The sequence below is a fragment of the Haemaphysalis longicornis genome, unplaced genomic scaffold (assembly GCF_048455015.1).
Source record: "Haemaphysalis longicornis isolate Haplotype H1 unplaced genomic scaffold, Haemaphysalis longicornis Haplotype H1 scaffold_5, whole genome shotgun sequence".
NCBI lineage: Eukaryota > Metazoa > Arthropoda > Arachnida > Ixodida > Ixodidae > Haemaphysalis > Haemaphysalis longicornis.
Window position 1 is genome coordinate 116,584,976 of NW_027526385.1, and position 20,275 is coordinate 116,605,250.

At 47.3% G+C, this 20,275-nt stretch overlaps 1 protein-coding gene and 3 non-coding genes across 4 annotated transcripts in view; 2 read left to right on the forward strand and 2 right to left on the reverse strand.

The window, feature by feature from the left end:
- LOC144138697 (uncharacterized) overlaps positions 1-11,670 on the forward strand; it is a 218,673-nt gene extending 207,003 nt beyond the window's left edge. The window contains exons 5-6 of the mRNA XM_077671099.1: positions 285-798; positions 7,995-11,670. Of these exons, the coding sequence (XP_077527225.1) occupies positions 285-570 (286 nt within the window). The 3' untranslated portion in view covers positions 571-798; positions 7,995-11,670. The remainder of the gene's footprint in view (positions 1-284; positions 799-7,994) is intronic.
- A 3,322-nt stretch (positions 11,671-14,992) lies between these two features.
- On the reverse strand, positions 14,993-15,206 carry LOC144140119 (small nucleolar RNA U3). Its single transcript, XR_013316331.1, has one exon. It is a non-coding gene; the product is annotated as a small nucleolar RNA U3 (small nucleolar RNA).
- Positions 15,207-16,878: 1,672 nt separating this feature from the next.
- Positions 16,879-16,952, forward strand: Trnan-guu (transfer RNA asparagine (anticodon GUU)). The gene has a single exon. It is a non-coding gene; the product is annotated as a tRNA-Asn (tRNA).
- Positions 16,953-17,107: 155 nt separating this feature from the next.
- Positions 17,108-17,181, reverse strand: Trnan-guu (transfer RNA asparagine (anticodon GUU)). Its single transcript has one exon. It is a non-coding gene; the product is annotated as a tRNA-Asn (tRNA).
- Positions 17,182-20,275: the final 3,094 nt, after the last annotated feature.

Consider the following 20,275-nt stretch of genomic DNA (forward strand, 5'->3'; position numbering starts at 1 on the left):
CTAGCTAAATTGTTCTCCATTGAATGTGGTGTGCAAATTAAGTGGCTGCTACGTTCCCCAGTCGGTTTTCAGTGCCCGGTCAGCGTAATGAGGTGCATCGGAATGGATTTCAAATGATTCATTCAGCGTGCAGCACAGTGCAGAGTGGTATGGACAGTGTACAAAATGGCACAGACCTGCCACTGCATTTAAATACAATTCCACACATTGTGTGCTGCTGAATAGCAGCCCCTTTTTTCCTGCCCATTCGACTTCCAAAGGCATCGTGTCCCCTTCCGCCGCAGGGTTAACGGCGGCAGCCTGTCGTCGGCCTCGACGACGTCCAACCGGGACACGCCCAGCCCCCCTCCGCTGGGCGGCGGGCACTCCTCCTCCTCGGGGCGGGCGCCGGACCCACAGCTGCTGCGCAAGAACCACGACGTGAACACGGTGACCATTGTGCAGACGACGGACACCTCGCAGGTCATCAACCAGGACACGGTGATAGTGTCGGTGTCGGGACACAATGCGCGCACTCTGGTGCTGCCCTCGGGACACTCGGAAGTGCAGGTGACGCTGGCGCACGTCTGACACGGGGCCCCCCACGCCGCCCAGCGGCGTCCCTCGTCGCCCTCTCCGCCGCCGCCGCTGCTCGTGTCGGACGCCGCCTGCGCGGCGAGGCACTGCGGCTGCCAGCGACGCCGCTCCGCTGCGGGGTACGGGGAGGACGTCTCGAGTCGGGCGGCGTGGCCGACGGCGCGAGAGGACGACCGCAGACGCCGGCGACGCCGGGCGGCTGACAGCAGCGATGGCATGCCAGTAAGTGTAGACTATGGTTCTGAGGCGCGTCGAGTAAAAGCTCAAGAAATCTGACGAGTCTAAGGGATCAGACTCGTCTTTTTGCTCTTTGGACTCCTTGACTCGTGCATCTATTGATATTCAAGTTAGGCTGAGAGATGTAATGACTTTTCGATTGCCAGACCTTTGGTATTGGCTGTAAAGTCTCTCGATATCAAATCAGCTGGCTCTGGGATCTCGATATAGTCCCTGTGTTGTGGAAGCAAGAGAAAGAGAGGCTGAGTTGTCCAATGGCTCCATTTGTTGGGAACTATTTCCTGAGACCAATGTAAAATAACAGGACAGATCAAGTTCCATGATGCCCCAGTGACACGTTGGTGGTTCTAATTAAATATACTGTGATTTGTGAAAGACAAAGCAGCTTGAGCAAGAACTGCTAACTTGATAATGGTCACCGATGCTGATAATTTCATTGGCGCAGCGAGGTTGTTAATAAAAAGTTTTAACGCCTCCCCCGGCCACAAAGAAGCCCTGGTCAGTCCATGTCCAGCATGTTCAGTAAGTTCGTTCTTGTCCATCCGGTGAGACAGTTGGAAGGTGAAACGGCCAGACTCCGTCTTCCAATCACACCCCAATAGTGTCTGTGCAGTAGACATAGCCAGGTTAAAATTCACTGGTTGTCTTCGACATTTTTGAACTCTGATGTGAATTCAGGTTTTTTCACTGCGGTCTCAAAACAGTGTGTTGGAGGCTTCCGCTTCTTTCTCAAGCTCTGGGCCCTAATAATTAGATCGTTGTTGTCAGGTGCCTTGATCTTCGAATGGTGTCTGCCACATACTGTTTTCTTGAGAATGCATTGGCGAGTACGTGCCGTGACAATCTTTGCATTTCTTACAAAACGTCTTGATGCTGCTCCTCAGTATCATGTCTGTAGATTGATAATATGTACGTCTCATCCTACCCTTTCAACATTGCTGGTGGAACATTCATGGCCTCGTGCTGAAGACATTCACTATGCTCAGCTTCTGCCGATATCATGGGGTCAAAGGGCAGCCTATCTTGCTCGCGATAATATCGGCAAACTCTTCAAATTAACACGAATGTAATGCACCTTCAGCTTGAAGTTCAAAAGTAGCCAATGAAGGTGGCATATTCTGATATTCCCCTTGAGGTAAGAAGTCTCGCTGAGGTGATGTTCTTGAAAGAAGGTTGGCTGATCACGAGTTTCAAAATCATGTGGCTCGTTGCATTTTTCTGTCAGTTTAAACAAAGACTCCCTGAAGCTTGTCTATAAATGCAAATTGTCAATAACATGGGACCTTCCGATGGTTTCAGGTTTTTTGTCTTTCAATCGGTAGTATAATTGGATCGTGACATGCATAATTTCATCTGCATATTCAACGTTGGTGGCAAATTCCTCTTCTAAGTGGTCAGTGTCTATAAACTGATTTCCTCATACAACAATCTCAATTCAACTTCAGTTTCCCGTAGCTGGCGCAGAGAGCTCGCCAATATATCACTAACATCACCACTCATTAGAGACAAGCCTAATGTTGCTTCTGTGTCTGTGCACAGTCTTTGAACGATTATCCTCTCTTGTTCTCTTTTGATGAAGGTGCATCATAGACGGACTGGTACTCTGTTCGTGCTGAAAAAGGTAGCACATCTTTCATTGCGCGATGTCTGCGGCATTCTCCTCAACCTTTCAGAATCTCTGCATAGACCCATTAATTAATCGTCGGAGGGGAGGGTGCATTGTCGTCTTGTCTGCCCATCGTGTCAGTCAGCTAGGGTAGCACCACCGTGACTCCGTCCATCACAACGGTCCATCGCTGGCATCGAGGGGTTCTCCTTCTAATAGGCCACATTCGATGACCCTAAATGGCACGAGGTCATTCTTCCCGGGTTTGTCCGCACCAAAATGTAAAATAAAGGAAGACGAAGTGCCGCGACATCCCAGTTTTGCATATGGCGGTGAGAGGAAGACAAAGCAGCTTGAGCTAGAGCTGCTGACGTGATAACGGGCACCGATGATAATCTCATCGGTGCAACGATAATGTTAGCAAAAAGTTTTAACACCCAAGGAGCAATGGTTTTGTCTCCTGCTCATAAGAGCCACGCTTCTTTTGTATAGTACAACATCCTCTCCCTGCCACCAGGTAACACGTCTTAAAGAAAACGAAGGGTGCAGCAATATCCAGATTGAATGAGGGGGCCAACAGAGGCCAGACGGCAAAGGGGCAGGACCAGAGGCAGAATCTCGGTCATGAAGTAGAATGGGAGCACTGTTTGGCCCTGTTAAAGGTCCCTCCCTGGCAATAACTTGAGTGCAAGTACACAGAACAACACGACAGCCTCCTCCTAGATGAACACCATGACATTGGGCTGCTGGCAACACTAGCAGATTGGGGCTGGAATGTTTTTAGTAGGAGCGTGCGAATGCCGAATAGTAACTTTCGAATCGCATATCAAATCAAACTTGGGAAAAAAAGCTGAATCAATTTTTTTTACATGCCTCTATTTTTCATGTTTTTGTGAGAAAACAGAAGCTACTTCGCATGTTCGGGAGTCATGACATTGTTTATCAGCCCGAAGAGTACACTTTTTAACTCTCATTCGCAGCTTGAGCTGTGGGCTGTGATTTCCTTGGCCGTCGTCACAGGTGCAGTCCTGAGTTGGTTCCGGATTAGATTCGTCCCTTGTCAGTGTTCGCAGTAATGTGGCCGCTGAGGTGATGACGACGTCCTTTGGCTGAAAAGCTGAGTCCTGTTGTTGAGCACCTAGAAGGCATGTGCACAGCTCTGCTGCAGTGCATCACGACTGGTCGGTTGCCCAAGGTAAAATGTGCAAGTATTGCACAATCGTCCAAGAGTAACAGGCTCTGACTGCGCAAGAATTCGGAGATGACACCAGAACTTAATCGACTCAGGACTTCAGTTTGAGGCAAGGAAGAGTTGCTGTGAGTGGTGGCATTTAAAGGAGCCATGAAGACAAAATACAAGTTAGGTTTATTAGAAAGATTGCTTAGTCTCGATAACAACGATACCAATGTCATCACAATCTTCGAACAAATAACGGAGATATGAAGGAAAAGGTGTGAAGCAGTCGCGACCCCCTAGCTAATTTCGTGCAACTTTACTATGACGTCACGGAACCTTGTTTGTGCGATTGGCGGCCGCCTAACTGACCTGTCGCGACGACACATGACTGGACGTCTGTAATGGGGCCTCTAGTTCCATTCGAACGCGTCACTTGACTGCTAACGCACTGAAAATTATGTTATATTGTTGGCCTGTGTGACGTCATTCTTGCTCATAGCACGTCACTGTGGCACAAAATTTGTAAGTTTTTAAATACTTCTTGCTTTCTTTTTGTTAAAAAAACATCTTTTGTGGCTGTAATGAAGCTGAGTGAGATACTGAATCCTAGTTCTTTCAAATTACACGAAGTTGTATTTTCTCTTCATGGCTCCTTCAAGTGATCCCAAAAGCCTGTCGGCTTTTCCCAGGAACTCGTGAACCTTGTTAGTGCCATGCTGGTGAACCGGCTTCCTGCCACTGCTAAGGCTGCGATTGTTGGCAGAACTTCCCTACTCTGGCATTTTACAAGCATCCTAGCAAAGCAACGTCACCCTGCTTCCTCGAAAACTGCCAAGGCGCTGCTTTCTACGGCTACCCTGCCAGCTGTGTCCTCCATGTTCCGTGTACAGTTTTCGTCATCTTTCCTGGTATCTGGGATAACTCTGACTGTTTCTACATCCGGTTCGACCGTCGCTGGTTCCGCCTTTTCGTCCCCCTTGCAGTGTCTGGCCTGACTGGTATTTGTTTCTGCCCCGCTTTTTATGTTCCATTTTTCCTTCGCGGTCTCCCAGGCTCCTTCTCAAAGAAAGCAGTCAGTCTTCGCCACTAGTATGTCAGTCAGGGTGCATGCTACAGGCACCACCTCACTGGTCTCCAGAACAATGCCCAAGTCGTGCTTTATCATTAGCGGCACGACTGCGAGTTTAGCTTGCACTTTCTGACCGAAAGCTGACGCTAACTCGGTGGCTCCATGTGATTTAATCGAACTCGGGGGTACCCTGCTCTCCCGCTTGACCGTTTCTTCCCCGCCTGCGTCCAAAATCGCACTGATATGCCTGTCCCAATGGCATCCGGTGTTACTGGTCTTACCTTGCTTTGTGCAGTGAACCCTTCCTGCGTTTTCACCTGTCCAGAGAGGCTGTGCCCTACAGCGTTGGGTGCCTTCAGTGCCGTTTTTCTCGAGTTGTACGGACAGTTGGCCTTCCTGTGTCCCGTCGAGCCACATGAGAAGTGCTCTCTGTACACCTGCTGTGTATCTGGCTGCTGTGTGTCTCCCGCCCCTCACTTGGATTGTTCTGGGTCTTTTTTTTCCCTTTTGTGGATTTAAGCTGGCCTCAGTTTGCTGCTCATGCTTTTTGCCTGCACTGTTTTTTCCCTGCACCTCCTCAAGACTTTGCAGTAGTGTGCTGCCAGTGTTGGCACATTCTTCAACCCCTCACCTTCCTGCAAGGTTACCTACCGAAGAGCTTCTCCTAATAGGGCGTTCTTTAGCTGGTCTGCAACTAACAACTCAACTATCCCCTCAAATGTTCTCACTCCCCTCTCAAACAATGTAGCAGTTACAATATCTTTGCAGGCAATTCGGGAACACACTCCAGCCTTCACTAGGAAGCTTGTCCGAGGTTAGGAGTCTCCTTCGATGTTCTCCTGCCGAGAGCTTAAGCTCCTCTAGCACGACCTTCTTCATACTTCATACTCATAGCTTCATACTCTTTATGCTGTGAGGATGTCAAGTGCGTTGACAGGAACCGTACCTTCTCCGCAATTAGCGGGAATGCAATTTGGCCCCAGTATTCCTACAGGACAGCGTATGCCTCCAAAATGTGTTTGACTGACTCAAACCAGGCAAACTTCGGTAGTTCTACCGACAACCATTTTGAGTACTGACACAACTCCGCCTGCGCGGCACGAATTCTCTCCAATTCCCTGGTGCCTCGCGGAACGGTTTCTTCTTTCCATTTTGCTCGCAATTTTTCTAGTCCGACTTTGAGCTCAAGAGTCTGGCGGCGCTCCTCCATGGCTCTAACCTCAATTTTTTTCGCATCCATTTTTGCCTGGCTGACCGGCATCCCAGGCACGGACAGACTGCCTTCTTCCAGTACACCCGTTTCCTCTCCGTCTCTTATTGTTTTCTCCTTCCATGTGTCTCGGTTTACATGTGCGAACCGCGTGCGAACCGAGACAGCAGTGCCCACGCCAAGGTGAAGGAGAAAGGGCACTTTCCCTCCAACAAGATGCACCTCGCTGGTGTCCAACTTTTGTCGCTGTTGTAGCCACCGCCGTTGCGAATGTTCTCGCTGTTGTCGCCGCTGAAGTATGCAGCCGGTCCTTGTGACACGGTCCTTGTGGACTCATGCCGAATCCACCACTGCCTGCCTCTCTGGTGTAGTGAACATCATCGTCCGACGTCCTAGCCAGTGACCACTGCGCTGAATCCGCTGACTCCTTTTTGACGACTTCTTTGCTCGCTGTTGCCCTTCGTCTGCTTCTCTGCTACCCGTTGTGTTGACCGTGCCAGTGACAGTTCATTATTCTGCTTCTCCTCGCATGCCTACCGTGGGTTGGGACGGCTTGGCGAATTCCAGGTGTGGAGCTTCTCGTTGTCGTTGAATGGTGGCTTTGACGACGCAGTTGATTGTAATGCAAAGGATTTTATGACAACTATTTACAAGTTAGCCAGAAAAGAAAGACAGCATCGAAACTGACTCCAATGGACCAATCCCTCTTTGGCATAGCCGATGCTTTAAAAGTTATTATATATGTACCTCAGATGCACCACCACAGTTTGCCACCAATGTGCCATTGTGCTTGCACCCATTGTGATGGTGCAGCCCCCCTACAGTAGACCAGAACACTGGAACAGACTCGTGTGTATGGTTTTAAGCCCTCAAGAGTCCGGCCCATGTGCATCACACGCCCAAAGGCAACAGCTCACGAATATGATTAGCTACTACTTGTCACCTAGCTCCCTCTATATGACAAGTAAAAAAAAAAGAAGAGGCATTGATATTGAAATATCTTTCTACTTGAGGGAAAGGATATTTTACTTACACCCTCACACCTCCCGGAAACCCATCATTGACCCCTTGATAGCCTCGGTTTCGCCGCATTTTTTGAAAACAGAAATCCTGCCTTGGCCTCTGAAATGGCTGCCTTGGCTTGTGGACACTGCTTGGGTGACACGATGGCGAGTCCCGAGAGTGCAGGTGTGAGCATGTGTCATGCACGCTCCCTCCCAAGTTCCTGGGTGCCTCTAGTAAATTGGAGAGGATGGGTGACTGACCCCCAACGACAAGCGTCCGTCACACTTTAAGGCAACCTGTCAATCCCTTACGGACCCGGTCACTGAACCGGAGTGGTGGTCAGGGCCAACTCTCCGAGCGCAAGGATCGAGCCGCAAGGATCGAGCCGCAAGGATCGATCGTTCGAGCCGCACTTGTTCACTTACAGTAACCTAACTTCAGGATGTGGGTATCCGCAATGCATTCATGTTGACAAGCGAATGCTCACTGGACGATATTTTGAAGGAATCTATTATCTTTGTCTAGTTGGTGCCGGAGTTTGCAGCACAAGTGATTGAATGCTTTAAAAGTTATTATATATGTCCATCAGATGCACACCACCACGGTTTGCGACCAATGTGCCATTGTGCTTGCGGCACTAGAGACATCAGTTTGAGGCAAACTTTTCTGGGTTGCCTGTCAATTTTATCATTTACTGTTGCTGGTCCCTTCATCACAAATGCTGTTGATTACCTCGTAGGTCACCAAATCCGGTGACATGCAGGCCGTAGTATTGCATTGAATGCATTCCTCAAACTGCAGTGAGTATAATCTGCGCTGTCCTTCTCGGAAACTTCCTTCCACAATTTCGTTGCATCCTTATTTTTCAGGCTCTTCAAATTCTTGTGATTCATGCGTGGCCTTCAGAATACTTGCTGTTTTTAGGCAGTTTCATGTTGGGGTTCTCTTGATGTTACACTGTTCCCCATCACCATTTTTACAGCCAACCATACAATTACAGTCTACTGAAAGAAAAAATCTCTGTTACAAGCATGCACATTTTAGTCAGTTTCATGCCCCAAACTCTCTGAATTTGCCTCCTTTCTCTAATTTGCCTCTTCCATTTCCATTGCAGATATGCCATGACCTTCTTCAGTCTCCAGGCTACTCCTTGTGGAGACTGCATGAACAGGGCATCTAGGACAGTCCCCCCAGCTCTCTTCTTCCCGCTCCGCTCTTTTTTTCTTTCGCCAGTCAACCTTCGAGCGTTTGGAAGAATCCCGAGCTGACGCCCTTGTGAATATGTGCATACGATAAAAAAAAGAGGTTACCCACGAGAACAAAGTGAACTCTTTGTGCAGAAACTGAACTGCAGTGCCGAAGATGCATGATGTAGCGATCTGCTGCATAAACCCTGTTGGACGTGTGTGTGGACTCTACGTGTGTCTGTGTGGTGATACTTGCTGCATCAGTGTTGGTCATTCGAGTGTGATGGCTTGTTGTTTCATGTTACCATGTTGCTAGTACCATGCTGGGTGAGACAGTAGCTGATTGATGAAAGGTCCAAGCATTTTACGGAAGCTTGTTGATGGACCCTTTGGGGATTGTGGGGAGAAGTGAGAGAGTGACAAAGTGCTTTCTGCATTCATGCACTGTTTTATTTCGATCTGCTTGTCTCAGTCTAGAGCCGTTGAAAGCAGTTTAATTGTGCGCAGAAGTTTGGGTGGGAACGTTTTGGTCAGGACTAATTGGTCGCATAGCTTGCCCATGGCTGCTCCTCTGGCATCAAGAGAACCTTTTCAAAATATGACTTAGCTTGCGGCATTGTGCAATAATAATATTAGGGCATGTAAAGTCTTCTCCTAAGGGGAACGGTAAGTGTGAAATAAACTTAAGTCAGTGCGATAGGAATGTTCAGCCATGATTTCATGGTTCTAGTAACTTTCGTGTGTTTAGTTCTTCCAAAGTTTTTGCCTTACCTGCGTAAGCTTACTACACTGCACCATTTTCGAGGAAACTTGATTTCAGAGCATTACACTGCATCAAGTGGTTTTGCAGTGTTGGCAACCAAAACTAATCACCAAAGTAACATTTCTTGGCTACTAAACTTTTGCTTTTATTGCATTATTGTAGTGATATCTGACTTCTACAGGAATAATCGGCTTAAGTGCCTATCATCAGTGCTGTGCCGAACATGTCCGCAGCACGGCTAGCCGCCTGTTTTAAGTACTGTAAACAATTGTTTTGGGAAATGGGTATACATTCGTGATTCCCGCATGTTTTCACCAGATGCAGTTTTCGTGTGGACAATTCTTTTTGTGAATGTGACCATGTACATAGCAGGTGCACCAGTGGCCTGACTTGAAATCACCTACTGGGATCAATGCGTCATCCGGAGACAAATGACCGTGAAACTTTGCATCGCTTTTCAGCAAGGCCTCTTAGTGGATTTTGTTTTCTGTGCACTGCTGTTTGGCGAGTTAGCTGCGCAGTTTCTTCTAACAACACATTGTCTGTCTTTTTTCTCCAATGAAAAAATCTTTTCATTCTGCACCCTCAGCCCGACACTGAATTTTCTCTGACTTAAACCAATGCTGTAGTATATAGTCAAAGAACGCAAAACAAACTCATGGCTGAGTAACTCCCTGAAGTGATTTCAGCTTGTTCAAAGCAGCCTCCTAAACCTAATTTAGATTCATTGCTTAAAGTTCATGACAGTATTACAGAGTAGATAGCTTTCAAAGAGAAGCGGTGAGTTTGTGCTGAAACGTTTGTATGCCCAAGCACCTTCGTTTTAGCATTTGCAGCACTCGTACGGAGAGATATCAGATTGCGGCAGTGTAGGGCTTAACTTGCCTATGCATTCTTTGCTTTACCTTTCAAACAACTGACTGCACACATTAGAAACTCAATGCTCACAACATGGAAGCCTTGTGCAGAGTAAATTGTCAACTGCTTCTAATAATACACAAAGCAATATGTTGGATGTTCATTCGCACATGTTTCGAATGTTTTTGGACTTCAATCCGAACTTGAATTGGCTGCAGCATTGAAGCACAGGAAAGTGCGGAAGAAAGTTCACAGTTTGCAGCCTACAGACTCTTAATGCCCCGTTATTTCACTGCTAGTTAGTTGCGCACGTTCTACAGTCGTGTCTTTGTCGGTATGGGCTATATCTTTTTGCTTGACAGTGTCATTAGTTTTGTCAGTGCCATATTAACGGGAAGATTTCTTATCATGGTTTTTTCAAGTGCCATCACATGACCTACGTTAGTGGCAGGATTTCGGGGAGAATGCTCCTCAGTTTGCGTGGTTTTGGGTGTCGCTGCTCGTGCTTTGCAGCTTCTGACATTTAAGTTGTGCAGTGCAATGGACAATGTTTTTTGAAGTACTTGAAAGATGAGGAGAAACTGGCCGTCAAACCAAACTCTGCAACCAAAATCAGAACAGGGCCAAACCGTTCTTCTGAACATTGCCAATTTAGGATCTACCCGAGCTCAAGTTTCCATGACGTGATAAGTGATAAATAGGAATTTCAAGACTGATACTAAGACATGAGTTTGTACCATGCAGAAAGTGGTCATTATCAAATGTTTCGCGTTAGCTGTGCAATATCTAACTCGTAAAGTAATCCTCTCATTCAACTCTGAAATTCTGCCTAAAACTACTTCTTCTATCGTCCTCAGTGGATATACCCCCCTTAATCTCTAACCAATTGGCCATTATGGTTACCCCAGCACAGATAAATTACCCAGTCGTACAAGCCTGCAGGCTGTGCCTTTGAGGGAACAGCAGATTAATGTGCTAATGCGCAGCTAGTCATGACAACTTTACCCTGCGATTGTCCACTCTGTTCATGTACTTGAAAAGTAACAATAGGCCTGTGCTGTGCACTGAAAAAAAAAATGCATTCATTGCTGAGTTTTGCGCAGAAAGGCACTGCTTAGCAAAAATGACATCTGTTGTGAGGACACTAAGATACTCTTACCAAGTTTGCAAATCTTATTCTGACACAAATGTAATTTCGTTTGCACCTTGCTTTCTCACACCTACAACTTCTGCATTGTCTGGAACTTAAACCATGCCAAAAATATTGTTCGTACATTAACGAGACATCACCCATGCATTACCGTGAGGACGTACATTTATGTAGATGCATAACCTTCATGTGGCCATTTGCTCGTTTACTTCTGACATAAACCCTCATTCAATGTACAATACTTGTAGTAACGATGAAAAAAAACTAAAAATTGACTGTAAATTGTTTATGGAAGTTTTTGCGTTTTATGTATATCTTGCACCAGCATTGTAGTCCCTTAAAAGCCATTGTTTGAAGGTTTGTTTGAGATTCTGGAAGCATTTATTGTGCCAGTATTTTTTCTCCTCTAACCATGCTTTTCTTTCTTGTGTGTTAACTTGTAATAGACTGTGACATCCGGAAAACGGAGACACCATTTTAGGATAGTATTGCATTGACACCAGAAAGTGGTAAAAGATGATACCTGCAATTATACGTGTTTTGTTTTGCATTAGACCAGTGTGCACCCAAACATGCACGAAACTGATCAAAGTGGCATACTATCATTTTAATCATTCTTTAATCTTCTGCTTTACGTTTTTGTCAGAGGTCAGGAGCGTGTCTTAACAGTTATCTACATTGGCTGCGCTAAATTTTGGCGCCAATGACCCACAAGTTCCTCTTTCATGCGTATGTAGCTTTTTACTGTCGTGGATGCAGTTTTTAATAGGACTGAGATGTTTGGCATAACGTCAAATAATGCCATTGTTTCAATAAATAAGATGGAAGTGTGGCTCCGTGCATTTCGAACACTTCTTTTATGTTTTTGGAGGGAAAACAAGATAGCACATGTCTGAGGAATACAATGCCCAGTGTTTGCGGCTGGGTCAGCAATTCATGAAGTATCGAACATCGGAGTGGATGTGTCTGTATGTGTAGATGTAAGAAAACCTGTGCGTATCACCAGAGTCCCGTTCTTTCCTGTGAATATGAGATATATATATATATATATATATATATATATAAATATAAATACGCATATATTTTACTGTACCATACCGCTGTTCTATCTCGAATGAGGAAGTGTGGCCAGCTCTTGTGATGGTGGAGCGGCGAAATAAAGAAGTTTGAACAAAATAAATGTGCCCGTTGCGTCGAATGTCCCTCAGCATGTTCTGAAATCGGTTTGGGGACAAAAAGGTGTGTTGGCAGATGTGTGTACATGTTTTTAGCACAAATGGCACAAGAATGTTATGCTGAAACAAAAGTGGATCCAGTATACTTAGGGTCGTTCACTTTTAATTTTTTATATTTTTTTCCAAATCTAAAATCAGGCGCTATTTTTCGTACTGATAATCAATGAGAAATTAGGTTTTGAAACCATTCCGACATTCGGGTTAAATTTTTCGGGTTAATTAAATCTAGAGATGTATGAAGTAATACAACCAGTTTATTTGATAGGATACCACGAGCTTTTTAACTGTAGTAATGCGTTAAATTGGTGTTTATTTCTTGCTGGCAATACGGGGGACATCAAGATTTTCCAGTACACGCTCTCCGACATTTCGCATTTGTTTGGAAATGAATCATTAATGATGACAGATAACTTCTCAGAAATGAAACATTTTATACACGAATAGCTGGCAATCAGTTCTTCACTCATCCTTGTTTACACACATTATCATCTGCTTGCGCAACATAGCGGTCTTCATTTGAGACCTGCCCGATCGTTGGAACGTATCTCAATTTGGAGAAAGTTATCTCGACAACACAGCTTTAATTAGCTAGGCACAACAATGGCAGTGCAGCATTTGCCAGCCGGGGGTAGCGAGCGGTAGAGTCGTGCCAATACTCAATGAGCTCGACAGCTGTGTTTGTGGGGCTTGCTTCCAGCAGGTACTGGTTGAGAACGGCCGACCGTCAGCGCAGGATTGTGCGGATCGCTAATTTGAAAAGGTCCATTCGGGGAAAAAGCAGTTTTAAGGGGGGACACTGCGCTTAAAAACAGCTTCCTTTAATTATTGAGTATACACTGTGAAACTTGTCAGCCTTGCTGCATTTTTTTTCATTGATTTCAAATATGCCACTATTTTTTCAGCCGGTCAATTAGTTACCAAGATAATTAGAGGTAATTACTCATTTTTGGAGGAACAATAGACAAAACAGTGTTGGTCATAAAGCTGTAATCTTTACATTTTCCATTACTGTGGACCTTCGTGAGTGCAATAAGAAAATTGGTTTTTTGATGCACCGCTTGGAACTCATTTTACAGCTCATTAAACTTTTGTTGCACCAGCGGCAAGGAACCATTTCGAATTCTCATTTCAAATGCCAAAGTTTAATGAGTATCAAGTTTAAAGTTTAATAATTAGTTCCAAGCGGTGTATCAAAAAAAAAAAGATTATCTTATTGCACTCAGCAGGGTTCACAGTACGGGTAAATGTAAAGGTTACAGTTTTATGGCTAACACTGCTTTGTGTGTTGTTCTTCAAAAAATTGGCTAATTATATCTAGTTATCTTGGTAACTAATTTACCAGCTTAAGAAATAGTGACCTTTTTGAAATCAATACAAAAAAGAAGCAATACTGACAAGTCTTACAGAGTTTATTGAACAATAAAAGGTGGCTGTTCTAAGAGCAGCGTCCCCCTTTAACCCGATCCTCCTGGAACATGTTCGGGATGTGAGAACTGATTTTACCCGAAAACGGACACCCCTAAGTCTATGCTTTCTCGGCTTTTCCCTCGCTGTTCATTAGTTTGTCGAGGCAGCGATGCAGGTTAGGAGGAATACTTGTTTTTCGTCAGCACAACAGAAAAAAAAAAAATTGTTTTGCGCTCTAGCTAGCAAATCGTATGTCCTACTCGATATGTTAGAATCGGAACATGTACTGGCGCACAGGCAGCCAGCGTTTCACATCAGTAAATGAGGCTCCAAAGCGCAGGCAAAGGTAAGTTATCTGCATTTCGTAATGTTTTTCTTTTTCCGACAACACACGGCATCGCAACACTACTCTGAAAGACAGCCACACTGGAGCATTGAAGATTTTAGTGTTGGGAAAATTATTTCAAACATTTCAGACTATTACGCGAGCCTTCTGCATGTGTGGTGTTCAGTGATTCATAAAGAGCTCAGATTATAAGTCCAGTGTTTGGGCATCGTCTGTTCATTGCTTTCACAGCAACAGGCACCATCTTGTGGCGAATACGGACAAAGCGTACCTTAAAAGCGACAATCTTTCGAACTGAAAGCCTTAGACCTCTATATTTAAGACATACGTGCTGTTAGGTACAGAAAATCATGGAGGACAAAAAAGTAGGAGCGCACGCCAGAAAAGGGAAATGCCAGCACTGGAAGTGCGTGGGTTTTGTGGCTCCTGGCAATGGCAAGGAGTGGAACAATCTTGGGAGAGGGCTGGCTGTCCAGGGGGCAGGCCAAGTGGTGAGAGGCGAATTGCCCCGTAACCACTTGACGAGCTCTAGAAAGTACTAAGCACCCCCTCATTTTTACTTCTCATGTCCATAACACAGTGTTCTCGGCATTGGCTGAAACGCTGACGGACATGCTTGACCAACAAAAAACGGACAACAGCTAAAACTTGCTTATCACTTTCACACCCAGCCACTCGATCCCATCAGGCTCTAGTGGTTTTGTTAGTGGCTAAATTTCGAGTGCAAAGCTGAAATAGGCATCACTACATGCCTAGGAAATACCTTCGAACTGCTGCCACCATTATAAGAAAGGGTGCTTCCCTTGCTTTCCAACACAATTTCAACGTTTTCTAATTTTCACGGGTTATGAATTGATACGTCATTGTTACATTCACTTCGTAAGTGGCTCACATCAACCGGGGAAGAGTTCACGTCAGCTACAAACGTGCCTTTGCAAAGACACTCACAGAGCCAGCCAGCCCCTAGTGTCACTCACTACCAGCACCCCCTCAGCTCCTGTTCGATCGTGTAGTAATAATATTCCGAGTGGATGATATATTGCAGCTCCCAGTGAAGGCGCTGACAGGTGGTTTCATTTATTTGCCTGCATTTCCATCCTCCGCTAAAGCTGATATGCGAGTTTTACCCACCATACTTCTGCTTTTGAATTCAGTGAAAACACCGCACCACTCAGATTAGGTCCCTGCCCTCCCGTTGGCAACTGAGTGCCGCGGGAACGGTCATCAGAGGAGGCAGATACGGTAGGAACCGAACACTGCGCTCCCAGTTTCGCGCTCAGGCAGAGACCCTGGGCTCATCATCGTGGCTGAGTGAGTTCTAAGATCGCGGAACGATCTCTGCTAGCTTCATATACAAATGATCCTATGAAGCATGATCTTGCCCCAACACTGCACCTCCAGAGGCCCCCCTTGGGCTGCCTTTGCCTTCAGGATCAGTGGTACGTCCAGAAAAACCAAATATTCGCCATTCTTTAAGGCATATACCTCAAGCGACTGGCATCTGCATCGTATACGAAGTTGGAAACCGAAATCTTTATTTTTCAAGGTGTAAATACCGTACTAGAGCTGGTCAAAAAAAGTTAAATTTGAAGTAGCGTGCCTTAATTTTTTTGCATTGCTCGATACCCCTTCAATATGGCCGCTCGACGTGGCCTGCTGGGGTCATCGAAGTTCACAATTATCTTGAATTAGCCCTTGGAGCAATAAAGGTTCTCTCTCTCTCTCTCTCTCCCTCTCTCTCTCGTTCAATGAGTGCTCAAGCACCCAAGCTCCCTCGATCGCTGAGTTTCCGTGGGGCCCGCTGTGTCCCGGGGTCTAAAATGTTATTTCGTTAAGGCCAAACAAAGCAAACACCTCGCCTACGACACATGCTGGAATGCACGAATAAATATTCAGTGAAGCGGGGGACACATGGCCGTCCGAGCAATTCCGCTTCCGACGCTTCCGACGCGGCGCGTTAAAATGTTGGATGCGCGCGCGCGAGGGCGACGAGGCGGGTCATCCGGCAGCCAAACAGGTTCTCGGCGCGGAAACGCGTGCGGGGACGCGTGCTTTCCCGCACATGTGTTCTACACTTCACGTCAGCTGGCGTTATGTATCGTACGTCTAAATGTGCAGACGGACCTATAGTCTTTTCTGCATTTATTAGACAAATAGCTGCAATCTTCGGGATTCGTGCACCCCTTTTCAACGTACGTTGCCGGTCATCATGATGCGCCGCAACGCTGAAGTAATAGCTTGAGCGTTGAAGCTTTTACACAGTACGACGCAAAAACAAACGCAAAGCGCTGCGCATGCCTTCAACGTCGCCGTCGCGACTATAGACCACAAGCGCAAAAAAAAAAAAAAAAAAAAAAACCCAAGACAGCCGGTCTTGGTTTGTACGTCCTCTCCACTTTGCAAGATGGTTCCGCTTGTTTGCGAAATCAAAATGAAGTAAACGAAACATGGTTACTCCACCAACCTTGTAATTAAAATGCACTTTCCGGCATAGACACACAGTTCCCGATGAAGTGTTCCTCATTTGTGCCATTGTGGGATATGCATAACAGGATTGTGCCGCCAATTATTCTAGCACGCGAATGCTTGCACGATGAAACGTTCAGGAGGGTGCGAAGGATATGAGCTCGGATGCAGCTCTCCTTCCTGTGCCGAATACACGGGGTGAATGAAAGTGACGTCATGAATAAGACGGCTGAGGAGCGCATGCTACGTGACAGACAAGTCGTGCCCTGGGGAAGAAAGCCTGATGGGACGGCGTCTTCGGGACATCTGCTTCTATTTAAGTTGAGTGCAAACTACAACCGACATGGACACAAAATCACATATGTGCGGCAGATTAGTCTTTTGTTTGTCAAGGTGACTGACGTTCGCCGGTGCACGTCATGCATGTTGGTGTCGAAAGGTTCGCTGCTGACGTCAGAACTGGTGCAGTGACATTGCTGAATAAGAGCTGGCATTGATGTTTTGCTCGTTTTGTTAGACACTGAAGCAGCTTGTTCTGCTGGCTACAGACGCAGCGCTGAGCCTGTTTGCGGCCCGCTGACGTCCCGCCTCCGTGGCGCAATCGGCTAGCGCGTTCGGCTGTTAACCGAAAGGTTGGAGGTTCGAGCCCTCCCGGGGGCGTGGTCTTTTTTTTTCTTCCTTCACATCCATTCATCTGCTTTGAAATTCCACATTCAAAAAAAAAAAAAGAAAGAAACGTGGTAGGAGTACAGTGAACTAGAAGGCATTCACTGTAGTAGGAGTAAACTAAAGGCAGGAAAAAAAAACCCACACCGCGCCCCCGGGAGGGCTCGAACCTCCAACCTTTCGGTTAACAGCCGAACGCGCTAGCCGATTGCGCCACGGAGGCAGGACGTCAGCGGGCCGCAAACAGGCTCAGCGTTACGTTTGCTGCGGGCTGTATCTTTAACGCGCCGAAGCAACGCAGGCGATAAGTCGTGCCGTAGTGGAGGGCTCCGAATTAATTTTGACCACCTGGGAATTTTCAACGTGCGCCGAAATGCGTACACACGGGCGTTTTTGCTTTTCGCCTCCACCAGAAAAGCGGCCGCCGCGGCCGGGAATCGAACCCACGTCCTTGTGTGTATCTACACCTAGCCAGCAGAACAAGCTGTTTCAGCGTCTAACAAAATGAGCAAAACATCAATGCTAGCTGTTATGCAGTGTGAAATTCCCTGTTGAAAAAAAAAAAAAAACACTTGGTTGCAGTAAACGACGAGGTCACCTTGAATGTAAAACATTCTATTGCAAGTAGCCCACGAAATCGTGGCGTCGGGAGCCGCGGTATAAGACTCCATCAACTCGTCCTCAGCAAAACGGCCTCTGTGGCCCGAATGCTACACCCCCAAAAGCATTTAGTGTGTGCAGAGATGAAGAAAGGAGTATTTTCGGGCGACATGTTTCGTCCCTAGTCACATTTGTAGCGCTCATTGACCAGTGAAACCACTAATGTCACACCATCCCGCCGTACGCCCAAGTCGTTTCTGGATTACGGCATCGGGTTCGTCGAGTGTAAAAGAGTGTTACCATCGCCTACGGAGACTAGGGCAAAACTTTGCGTGCGATCTTCACGGCACCACGCCATGAAATCCTCTACGTAAATCCGTACACCTGGAGGTGGTGGCTAACACTCACCAACCTGCCTTTGAAATGACACTCGCGGAGTCGTTATTTCCCAGCTTTTTGACAACATAGGCACAAAATGGCGGTGACTGCTCGGCAGAAGGACCGGCAATGCGTTCGTCATAAAACATTGAGCCGTTAGTTCCCAGAAAGTACAGCAGCAGCGCCCTCCATGGGTACTCAGTTGAGTCCACAAGGTCGAACACTGCGCGTACGGCCAGCACGCTACACATGGTTTGTAAGCAAGGCAGACTGAAACCACCCATCGACTTGGGCAGTCTCAACAGCGCACGCGACACTGTTTCTGTACTGCCCGCTCAAAAGAACGACCCAAACTTCGTGGCGAGCAGACGGGTGAAATGGCGCGGCGGTTTCGCTACGCGTGCTACATAAAAGAGCGCCGCCGAGACGGACGACTTAATTATGTGGCTTCACGCTGCGAGGGAAAGCCTGAACTTTGCTGCAACTTCAAGACGCTGCTCCGCAGTCTCGAGGAGGCGCTTCCACGTACTACGCGCCACTTCACCCGAGAAATGGAAAACCACACCTAGTACTCGAACTCCCGTAACCCATTCTGCGTCGCCCGCAAGGCCAGACGCAAATGCGCCGAAACGCACCGCCATACTTTTGCCCCTGTTCAGTCGAGCTCCAGACAGCTCACCGTATTCCTGAAATATCCGCATAAACGCTTGGTAGCTGTTCTCGTTACGAATGAACAGGGACACGTCGTCCGCATACGCGGACACTTTAACATGGCCTATTGCTGGCAACGGAAAGCCGCGGATAGCAGTGCTTCATCAACACGGCAGAGCAGCGGGTCCAGACAAATTACAAAAAGCGAAGGTGACAAGGGGCAGACCTGCCTTATCCCACTGGTGACAGAGAACGGACTACTTAAAAGCCCGTTGACAAGGATTCAAACGCTCACGTCCCAGTACAACAGCGTGAGCATAGCTTCAAAGTCTGGCGGAAAGCCATATTGGCGCAAAACGCTCAGCAACTATCGGTGTTCCACTCTGTCGAAAGCTTTCGCTAGATCGAGAGAGATGAAGCACCCTGAAGTGCTAATCTTTGTTGCGTAGCTGAACAAATCGCGCGTCAATAGGTGACCGCTAAAAAGTGCAAAGGCTCACGGGTACGTCGTCTGCTACCGCGACTTCTGGTTCGAGATCTCTCCTGCCCTCCCGTAGGAGGGCGGCTTTCAGGTGTGTGTGTAGGGGCGTGTTGTTTATTTGTCACCGGGTGCTTACCTGTCAGATAAACCCCTAGTAGGGTCAGTCATTGTTATTTATAGAATTCCCGATGCGTGAGCGTTTTTTTCCCCGATTGAAACAGATAAACAACAAGCACACACGCGCGTGAAAGCTGACGGCGTACGGGAGGCCAGGAGAGCTCCCGAACCGGAAGTGGCGGCACTCCGCGGGAGAAAACAGTATACCCATGAGCCTTTGCGCTTTTTACCGGTCACCTATGCCAGAGACGAGAAAATTGTGCGACCTTGCACGCTGCACGTTTGCGCTGGGCTTATAATATCGGGCAAAACGGCACTGGTGCGTCTAGCCAAAATGGACGCAACGATCTTGTAGTCCGTGTTGAGGAGTGTGATCGGTCGATACGCCTGGAGCTGTGTAGGGTCCCCGCCTGGCTTCGCAATCAAGATTACGCGACCGTCACGGAAGGATTCTGGCCTTACTCCGCGGAGAAAAAAGCCGTTCACCATGTCGAGGAACGCACCCTGAATAGCTGGGAAAAACTACTTGTAGAAGCCAGCAGGAATCTCTTTAGGCCCACGCGCGGACGCACCATTCAATTTTTTAACACACTCGCCGAGCTCGTCAGCATCCACGGGAGCACACAGCGAATCAACAAGGAGATCTGGCACACACGGCAGCACCTCACAAAACGCACTAAGCTTGTCCTCAAAATCCTGTGCATCCCACGACGCATTCTCGGTCTAAACAAGGGTGGCGAAATGTCCCACGAAGACCTCGGCTATATCTTCAGCCCTCGTGCTAACCGACCCGTCAGCGAGTGTAATCTCTGGAACAGTAGCTAACCCACCCTCGTCAAGCGAGCCCGCTCCAGTATGCCCGAGTACAAAGGGGTTCGAGACGGGCCTGCCCAAGGCCTGTGCACGGCTCGCCGCTTGCGATGATTGCCGTAAGAGGAACTCGCAGCGTACGTTTAGCAAGTTGACGTAGTCCCGCATCGCGAAGGTTAAGGTGCCCCCTCTCTGTACGATGCGAAGCCTCCACAACGTGTCGTTAAGCGCGGCCGTGATGCGCGCCTTGCGCGCACGACCCTCCTTTACCAAAAGCACG